The sequence below is a fragment of the Mucor velutinosus genome, assembly GCF_035048745.1.
Source record: "Mucor velutinosus strain NIH1002 chromosome Unknown tig00000041, whole genome shotgun sequence".
NCBI lineage: Eukaryota > Fungi > Mucoromycota > Mucoromycetes > Mucorales > Mucoraceae > Mucor > Mucor velutinosus.
In genome coordinates this window covers 1,453,610-1,463,524 of record NW_027041905.1, presented here as the reverse complement: position 1 = coordinate 1,463,524, position 9,915 = coordinate 1,453,610, and the positions used below count along the sequence as shown (strand labels likewise).

The 9,915-nt window shown below is 38.9% G+C and overlaps 4 protein-coding genes across 4 annotated transcripts; 3 read left to right on the top strand and 1 right to left on the bottom strand.

Annotated features, from left to right (window-relative positions):
* Positions 1–2,084: 2,084 nt before the first annotated feature.
* On the top strand, positions 2,085–2,600 carry ATC70_000647 (uncharacterized protein; the record flags this gene model as incomplete). Its single annotated transcript, XM_064820059.1, has 1 exon — positions 2,085–2,600. One exon carries the CDS (start codon positions 2,085–2,087, stop codon positions 2,598–2,600), a length of 516 nt encoding a protein of 171 aa, XP_064683979.1.
* A 668-nt stretch (positions 2,601–3,268) lies between these two features.
* AHP1_1 (peroxiredoxin type-2) lies at positions 3,269–5,440 on the top strand (the record flags this gene model as incomplete). Its single annotated transcript, XM_064820058.1, has 7 exons — positions 3,269–3,349; positions 3,405–3,443; positions 3,499–3,793; positions 3,846–4,027; positions 4,100–4,253; positions 4,312–4,381; positions 4,438–5,440. 7 exons carry the CDS (start codon positions 3,269–3,271, stop codon positions 5,438–5,440), a joined length of 1,824 nt encoding a protein of 607 aa, XP_064683978.1.
* Positions 5,441–5,918: 478 nt separating this feature from the next.
* Positions 5,919–7,318, bottom strand: ATC70_000645 (uncharacterized protein; the record flags this gene model as incomplete). The annotated part of the gene is made up of 6 exons (XM_064820057.1): positions 5,919–6,477; positions 6,542–6,654; positions 6,707–6,785; positions 6,842–6,928; positions 6,993–7,160; positions 7,221–7,318. 6 exons carry the CDS (start codon positions 7,316–7,318, stop codon positions 5,919–5,921), a joined length of 1,104 nt encoding a protein of 367 aa, XP_064683977.1.
* A 623-nt stretch (positions 7,319–7,941) lies between these two features.
* On the top strand, positions 7,942–8,618 carry ATC70_000644 (uncharacterized protein; the record flags this gene model as incomplete). The annotated part of the gene is made up of 5 exons (XM_064820056.1): positions 7,942–7,993; positions 8,058–8,240; positions 8,307–8,381; positions 8,439–8,543; positions 8,599–8,618. The coding sequence occupies 5 exons, from the start codon at positions 7,942–7,944 to the stop codon at positions 8,616–8,618; spliced, it is 435 nt and encodes a 144-aa protein (XP_064683976.1).
* Positions 8,619–9,915: the final 1,297 nt, after the last annotated feature.

Below are 9,915 nucleotides of genomic sequence, written 5' to 3'. Positions count from 1 at the left end.
GAAGGTTCTGGAAACTGATAGCAAACATTGATCTGATTATCAGTTGCTATATCAAGTACTATATCTACTCGAAAGTTCCATTGATTAAGTAATTATCGATAGTAGAAATAGTATAAATATAAGTTGTAAATGCAATCAATAAACGGTATCTTGGAACATAATCTCAATCTATTAGTTACACTCTAAGTTATTTGTTAACTCCTACCATTGGATCTATCTATCAAGACGACAATGTGATACGTGTGTATTTTTCTCTTGGTTACTTGGCTCTATCTCGATTTCCTAAAAAGGCAATATACCGTATATGGGAAAGGCGCAAGATGGTGTATTCAAGGTATAATTCTCTAACTTATCTACTATGTCTTACTTGAAGGGTTACTCCTCGTTGGTGTGGTGTTCTGGTGCATTGACACACTCATATAATTGTTGTAAAACTGTATGTTATCTCTTGATGGTGCGTTGATACTGTTATTCTAGTCGATGTGGTCTCTATTTGGTGTATTGCTAATCAATGTTGGTGCTTACTCAATTGGTGTCGCTTCTATTTTGTTGTTGTTACATATTCGTTTGATCGTGGTGCTTCTTGTCAAGTTTAGCCGAAAATCTAATCAATATTTGGAGCCGATAATGTTGAATCGATGAATTAGTCAGGGATCTAAATGAGATTGCGCGCTAATAGCCAAGCATTACTATTTTGAAATGTGGATTTGACTCTGGACTTTGACTCAGGATAGATGCAAACCAATTGATGTCGAATCGATGCAAGATTCAAGTGGAATTACAACAATGGAATTGGGGTGTTACTATTTTAAACAATGGGATCGACTCAAGAACGCGGGTACATGAAATTGACATTAAATTGAAGGCAATCCAATTTGGGGTTACATTTGATCAGGGCATTGACATTCGGATCTGAATTGAGTCTGACAGGAGAATAGCAATAGAACAATAGCATATATAAATAGTATTTTGAATGGCATCTTAATAAACATTATCCATTTTCTTCTTGTTCTAATCTGGAGTTTAGTTACTAGTGCCAATCTAGTACGAACAAACCTAAAGAACCCTCAAATTCATCTCTTATAATTATTGGGACAGTTCTTACAGTCTTCCTTTCCACACAGCAATACTTGTATCTTGATTACCAACGACCAAGGTAATCATTATAGAGAGCTTGATATTTATCAGAATATGCTGTTTGTAAAAAATTACATGTATAGTAAACGGTAATGAATATTATCACGTGATGGCGTTTCTATCCTTTCTTGTTCCTTGTTGACATGATCAGTAATGTCTAAACAGTTATTTACGTGCAGAGCTTCATGTATATTTCTGTTAACAGAATTTATGCTGAAGTTAGCCAGATTTTCCGTATTGACATTCTACAGAAGTAGATTATGCAAGGCTTATGTTAATACAACAAGTATACCATCACTTCTTCTGTTATTGTTTTCTTGTAGATTTGACAATTGAATGCCATTTCAAAAACCATTTCATCTCGGAAAATTGCATGACAAAACTTTTGTTGATTGCATCATAAGTCATAAACGTACTGAAATTCTGCTCAATCATGTTAAAAGATAATCAAATAAACCATCATTATCCAACAAAGTCAATGAACAAAAGATTACGTTGTTTGCAATTAAACAAAATATGTACTCAATTGAAGTTGTCAACAAGAAAGAGAAGACTCCCTTTTCTTTTCTCCACGCAATTGTATTTAACTTTGCATTGAAAATAATGGATAGTCAACTAAGATTAACGATTAATAATGCCATCGTTGTACCAAGAACATTTGAGTAGCAGGCTTCGGGTCAAAGCATCATTAGAGCGTATACCTTGAACCCGTAATGATTCTTTGTATCTGTTTCGCATAATAGCAGTGTATTAATCTCTTTGTTGATAGAGAAGGAAGGGTGATGCTAAAAGTAAGCTCATTGCTTCTTTCAGAGGTGACCAAGGGCGTATACAACTTGTCTCTCAGTAACTCCAGCGACGATGCTTTAGCTATAACAGCTAGTGGAAGCTTACTACCATATAATCAGCACAAACACCTTAGCCAACATCGATACTCTCCATCAACTATGATGGTGGACGAGTTGAGTCTAATGTCTGACCGTGTTAGGCGAATGATGGATGAAGAGGCGTCTGCTACACTCAAGAAATCAGATAAACTTTACAGCGGTCCTTTGACCTCCAACACTACCATCTATCCTGGCTCTACTGCCTACTTGAATTTGCTATCTGGCCGTGGTAACTTTCAAGAGAAAAATGATAAAATGACACACGCAGAAGTCGCATCTAGGGCTGCTGCATTTCTTTTCGACGTACCTAGCCTCAAATTAGATACTTCATCACGTCGAGGATTCAAGAATTTTCTCGACAGCACGCCTATCTTTCGAAAGCGCACAGTCGATTCTTCAGATGATGGATATCTCAAGGAAGCAGGATGCTTTGAAAGTTCAAGTTGGAAAACACCTGATGCATTCAATGTGGTTTCTTCAAGAGAAGCAACAAATGACACCACATCAGAAAGTAGCAGCAATCAACATCCACATATTCTCAGAACGACCAGCAACGTGAAGATATACTTCCAATGATCCTTCGACCTACCGAGAAGTTCAAAATCGTAGGTATATGGTGGCCATCTAACAATTTTACCTCATGACAAATAAATCAAACATGTTTGCATGTATTTTGTATGATGTGTGCATGAAAGAGGATTCTCAACATGATCAGATCAAGATATCTTTTCATGGGCATTCCATGAAGGTTGCCTAGCTCAAGAGCTTAGTGTATCATACCAAATTTGACTCTACGTAGGTGCTTTCTATCGAATTTGCATGAATTAAAACTGACTTGATAAAGTGCGGGACAATAGCCAAAGCTGTAAAGGTTTGACTGATAAACTGTCAACTCGGAATCGTATCTGAGAATGCTGCAAGCTACCAAAATAATGGTGCATTCACAGCAAAAAGTAGTCGAAACTAGGAATCGTCTGTTTAGACGCTGCGCTGTAGCATTGAGCATCCTTTCATATGAATACTAGTTGACTTTTCTGTGACGGAAAAGACGGAAAAAGGGGAAACCAAACAAGAAGGGGTTGTTGGTTGGTGGTGCTACATGCGATTTCAAATTTATTGAATAGGCGCAAAAGCAACATAAAACGAAAATTCATTTTTATTTCTGTCTTCTTTTTTCTTTCCTTCCATTTACTGCAGTATTGGGTTCAAGCCAAGACAAAGGGACCATCAAACCAAGTAGAAATATGGTCGTAGCAGAGCAGCCTGAGGCAAACGACGTTGCTTTTAATACATTTATCGGTGTCTTGGTGTCCGTATGTGGCAATGTAAGTGTGTGCACTACCCAAATGATCCAAACATGAAATCTTACTTCAAGGGCAGGCACTGATATCAGTAGCTTTAAACGTACAAAAGAGAGCAGTAAGTACTCTGTCTAGAGGCACATGTGGCAGCATTGTAATTTCCTTGTTCATAGCACAACAACATACAAGAACGGCAGATGGCTAATTATTTTGCCAACATGGACGAACCACCTCAATGGATATCTACAGCACACTACAATGGATTCTTACCAGATGACGGATACTCCTCACCGAGATCATCACTAGAACAGCAGAATAGATCTGAGGCAGAGCTAATAGAGCATCAGAAATTCATTATGACAATGGCGCAAGAGCAGACAAAATCAGGAGACACTGAATACTTGAAGTCTAAATTGTGGTGGTTGGGAATCTCGCTGATGATTCTAGGAGAAGTAGGTAATTTTGTTGGTAAGTATGCGGCTACTAGGCAGCAGATTCAGTAAAATAACACACTTTGTAGCGTACGGATTTGCTCCTGCATCCACCATTGCACCACTCGGCACAACCACCTTGGTTGCTAATGTCATTTTAGCACCACTGATGTTGAAAGAAGTATTTAGAAAGCGAGATTTGATCGGTGTTATACTGGCAGTGTCTGGTGCTGCTATGGTCGTTTTCAGCTCGAATTCTGAGGAAGTTGCTGTAGGGTTACCTAAAAGATACTATCGGCTGACATAAAGGTATTAACCCACGTTTTTTTTTTTTTATATATAGCTATCACCTGAATTAATCATGGAATCGATTACTCAAATGCAATCCATCATCTATTTTATTCTAACGGGTGTAGCTATTGTGGCATTGACGGTGTTGTCTCCAATCTATGGCGCCTCAAGCATCATGATTGACTTGGGTTTGGTAGCCATCTATGGTATGTAACAGCACCTCGTATATTTTGACATTTTATACTAATGGGATTCAAAATTTAGGTGGTTACACCGTTCTTTCCACCAAGAGCGTGGCATCCTTATTGAGTTTAACCTTTTTTAAAATGTTTGCGTAAGTATCTTGAAGCGTATTTTATATGTGTATGTTCTCACCACCACCATCTACAGCTATCCTGTATCATACCTCCTCATCTTTGTGCTGGTTGTTACAGCCGTCTTGCAGATCAAGTACCTCAACAAGGCATTGCAGAGATTCGACTCAACAGAGGTGATACCAACCCAATTTGTGCTGTTTACTGTGTCGGCCATCATTGGAAGTGCAGTACTTTATCACGATTTTGACGACATGGGCATGGAACAGATGTCAAGATTCATGTCGGGCTGTGCTATTGAGTTTCTGGGCGTCTATTTGATTACATCCAAGCGCACCAAGAGCAGCAACTCGCCTGCATTATCAATCAGTGCCGACAGTGGTACAGCTATTTCATTCTCGGACGAAGAAGCACTTGACCGGGTGAATATGCTCCCAAGTGATCATATCGCGAATAACAGAAAGAGAACAGCGAATACGTTGACATCATCTGGTGCTACATCTTTTGCCAGATCGACTCACTCCAACAATCCGGCTTCTTTTGAAGCATGGCAAGAGGCCAATCCTCACATCACCATTAGCGGTACTACCGGAATTGGCAGTGGTCATGCACATCATGGACATCGCAGACAAAGTTCAGTGTTTAGAGGTATTTCAATGGCTTCCCAATTATTGGATCGCAATGACGAGCAACAGCCATCGGGAGGTGGCGGCAGTGCAAATGGTGGTGGTGCCATTCAATTGCCCATCTCGTCTTCGCCCAATACAAACTCAATCTTCAATCACCATAGAAGAAGGGATTCGGCACTCGGAAACATCATCAATGGCATTACATCAGCCATTTCATCGCATACCCATACAAACGACCCTGCATCCTTATCAGCAGAAGACGCAGATGCTGTTGAAATCGAATACCCACACCTTCTTCATTCCAATCATTCCGAAAACACATCCTTAGATCGTGAACTGATGCCTATTTCCACCATCAACTCCAACAATACAATCGGCAATACCAAGAAAAGCACAAAATTAGTAGACATTGAAGAACAATCATCAGAGGAGGAGAGAGATTTATCCTAGATTTTATAATATTAATACCCTTATCTTTTACAATATTTACGCCATTAAATTATTTATCTAATCCCAAATCCAGGTACGGACTTCATGCAAGGATCACAGTAGAAGCTTCTCTAATATCTGTTACTGATGACAATAGTCTTTTTCTACAATGTGTAACTGAGTGTCGCTGTTTCACCAAATGTCGCATAAATCAAGACTTTAAGTGGCGCAAAGGCATCATGATTATGTCTTTTATCAAAAAAAAAAAAAAAAAGATATACTGTATAATCGAATTGCGGCAGGGAATACTCTAAACCCAATCCCTAACGCAACGTCATTTGATTCTATCCTATATTCTTAAAATTCCATTTTGCCTTCTCCCATTTGTCATAAAAATACAGACTATTCAGGGACATCCATTACATTTTATATAAATATTTTATTCCATACAATATTCTACAATCTATGCATACATGCCAACTTTGTCAATGGACCAAGTTTACTCCGTCTTTCTCTTCTTGTTGGAGGCTGTTTCTTCATTTGCTTGATTCTCGGGAAGATCGAGGAATTTGCGAAGGCCAAAGATAGTATAAAGATCAAAGATCTTATCAGACTTGCAAACTTCAGCAGCGTTGATTTGCTTTGATAACTCTTGCTCATCATCACCAAAGACATGGATGAGCTTCTCTCCATCCAAAGATGCCCAAAGTTTACCCTGTAAGTCATAGGCAACATCAAGAATAGGTGAAGGAGCAAGCTTGGTTTCACTGTACACGAATCCAACGTCCTCTTTCCAGTTCAAAATGAGGACAGCAGGAGACTTGGCAAATGCGACAGCAAGCGTCTTGGTATTAGTATCGAAAGCCAATGCACTGATAATAGCATCCTCAGAATTGGCATCAGCAGCAGGAGGTTTATAAGCTTCAATCTCGGATTTCAGGTCGATAACTTGTTTGTTGGTTCCCTTGACATAGTCCCAAAGACGGACGGTACCATCACCACCAGCTGATACTAGAATGGCCTCATCCCAGGGCAAGATGTCAATACATGTAACAACACTATCATGTACAAAAAATGTTGAGTTGTCTTGAATTGGGTTCAACTATATAAAGATAGACTTACTCTGTATGACCAAGACAGAACGATTCAATGTTGTAGCCGTTGGGGAAACGACTAACTCTAATGTGCTCATCACGATCAGATGTAACAACGTATTTATCATTAGATGTCAACAACTATCCATTTGCAAATTAGCAGCAAGAAACAAGCATACTACCATCTACTTACCATATCGGTCACCATGGAGACATGACCAACAATAGGTTGAAGCTTCTCTTGGCCCTCAGCACCTTGCTCGGCAGGATGACTGTGTAATAGATTAATACGAGGTTCAATGTAGGGCATGTATTGTTGATATTTTACAGATAGACATCACCAAACTTATCAGCAGCAAGTAATTGAGTTGAGTCTTTGTTGAATGCAATAGCATTGACACGCTTATAAGCAGGTCTACATGTAGGTTGTCATGGTTACTAAAAAAATATAGATCAGATCGGCGTACCTTGCACTTTACCTAGAAAACTTTAATGACCAATCCTTGGTATCCCAAACACAGACTTCCTTGTTCTCGCCAGAAGTAGCAAGCAAGGAACCGTCCTTGTTGAATTGCATGCTACGATAATAATCACTGACATTATCAATGTTGGCATCTTGAGGGTAAGATTTGATCAATTCGCCAGTACTAGAAAGTGACATGTCAGATGGATTTGTTACAGAAGCTACAAAGAGAAAGTGTGTCTACCTGGTGTTTAAAACTAAAAAGTGGTGACCATTAGCTAAAACAAGTTCAGGCTTGGTGGGGTTGTGCACAATCTTGGTGAATGGAAGTCTGGTAGACATGGTGCAATGAAGTATGTTGTATTGAAAAAAGACTTTTTCTGATGTTTGATGGACATTCTAATAAACATTTGTGGTGACTCTTTTGTTTGACGTCCGGATTCTACATACATTAAAGGAAGGGAGGCCAAACGAAGTCCGGGTCATTTGCAAATGTGGATCAAGACATGAACCCTCGAACAACGGGGTTTGGATCCTCACCAAAGGGGAATTTGGGAAAGGAAGTATTGTGTGGTTGAAGCTGCCGAATATTGACAAGCCCCCTCTTTCATCATCGCATTGTAAGTTAATATGTAAAAGTGCAATGAGAGATGCGAGAACAGAACAGACGAGGATGATACATATAGAGAACAACACAGCGTCAGCAAAGATGAGAGAGAACGAGATGGATTGATCAATATGATGGATGCCAACATTTGGATGAAGGAACAGCAGATAGACCTTTGTCATAGAAAATGCCACACATACACACATGCTCAGATGCAAACATATGGACTCATATACACAAATGACAGCACAGTAAATGGTCCCATGGACAATTATGCTATTCTGTTCTTGTTGATCTCTGTTGCAAATGTATATTATAGTAACATTGGCATTAACATTTCCTTATTCAAGGTACAAACATGCTTGTCTCTAAGCAAAACAGAAAGGTTATCTACGAGGCTCTCTTCAAGGGTAAATGGAACAGAAAAAGCAATAGCAACACATTCAGTATTAAACAAAGAATCTCTTCTTATAGATGGTGCCCTTGTCGCTCCTAAGGATTACAACCTTCCCAAGCACGCCGATCTCGATGTCCCCAACCTCGAAGTCATCAAGATCATGCAATCTTTGACCTCCAAGGGTTTCGTCAAGACCCAATTCTCTTGGCAATGGTATTACTATACTCTCACTGATGAGGGTATTGATTATCTCCGTGAATGTAAGCACTCTTTGTTATGTAGATGATGGCATTGAGAGCGGCAGTATACTGACAGTTCCAACATAGATCTTCACTTGCCTCAAGAAATTGTTCCCGCTACCTTGAAGAAGTCTGCTCGTCCTGCTGCTCCTCGTCGTGCTTGTAAGTCGAGAGTTTTGATCTGATGTAAGATTTGTAACTAACAGTGAGGTGATTTAGTCGGTGGCGACCGTGAGAACCGTGGTCCTCGTGGTGATCGTGATAACTACAGACGCAAGGAGGGAGCCAACGGTGACTTCAAGCCTGAGTTCCGTGGTGGTCTTGGTAAGTTGTTGGAGTGCGTTATAGAGAAGAGATTACTTATATGGAATGTGTGTAGGTCGTGGTAACCGCGAATAAATCTTTTAACAAGTTTTATATATCTTTATGATTGAACATTTAAAAGAAAAATAAAATAAAACGATTACATGAACAATGTGTATTTACGAACTAGCCGATCTATCTCGCTACGCTCGATGTCAGCGTCGCCCTGCGGGCTCTCGCCGAAGATAATTCAGATCAGAGATATCAGGTAGATTTTAAACAATCAATTAATAGTAGAAAAAAGAATATATCAGATTCAGGAAGGAGGGATGTCCATTCGCTGATGCTGCTCTTGAGATGGCGACATAAAGCTGGCTATGCGTAAACACAGGACTTGTGTAAGATCTACAGCGATTTTTTGAGGTATTGTCATTGCAAAGGGCATCTTTATAGGGAAAAACTCCCAAAAATAGTATTTACACTAAGCAATTGTCCTTTCAATTCCATGATCCCCATTTAATCAGCATTGCAATCATCATTGTTATCAACAGAAAGGCATTTAGGTCATCCAGCAGCAATGCCACCGCCAAGTTTTATTCAAACTCAGCTAGTTTTTTCTGTTCAAGGATCTATTACTAACTCCATCTTTCGATTTAAAATCGAAGAAAAATGTTCAAGATTGGACAGATTTCGTCTTTTTTCGACTTCTTTAATCTATTTTGTTATACTCGACTATATAAACTGTAATGATCAACTTACGCTTCCTAATACATTCTTGAAGCACTTTTCAAGGCGCTTCCAATGGTGCTAATTGTTATAAATGTTTTGACTGAAGTTATTGAGTAATTTCAAAAAGTGTAAAATGAGGTTTTTAGCAAAAATAGTCATATTTTGCATATGAAAACTTCTTAAAAGTGGTTTCAGGGGTTGCTTTGGATCGAGAGAAACATTTTGATTTAATATATAAATAAAAAACACATTTAAATACAAAAAAAAAAAAAAAATTTGATTTAATATATACCATAGTAAAAGTTTTCATTTTCAAGGTGAAAAATGCGATCGTTTGATTTTCGATGAAAGCCGTGAGCTACCCCTCATGGTTTTCGGTTGATTTTTGGTCATGTTTTTTTGGCTCAAAAAGTTGAGCAAAGGTGTCAGGATATTACTACTACTCAAGCACAATTGTTTGGCGTCATTCCGGCGGCTCGGAAAGGTCTACAAGTCAAGATATGAAAGCTTGAAAGCTGCCAAATTTGGTTGTTGCTTTATTGAGTTTACTTACACAGCATGAATCACATCTTTGTTAGATGCAATTAAGCCCTCATATAGATCAATATTACCAAGTGTTGGATTAAACGTCTTATTACCATGGCTTTGCACCTTTGCTTCGTTA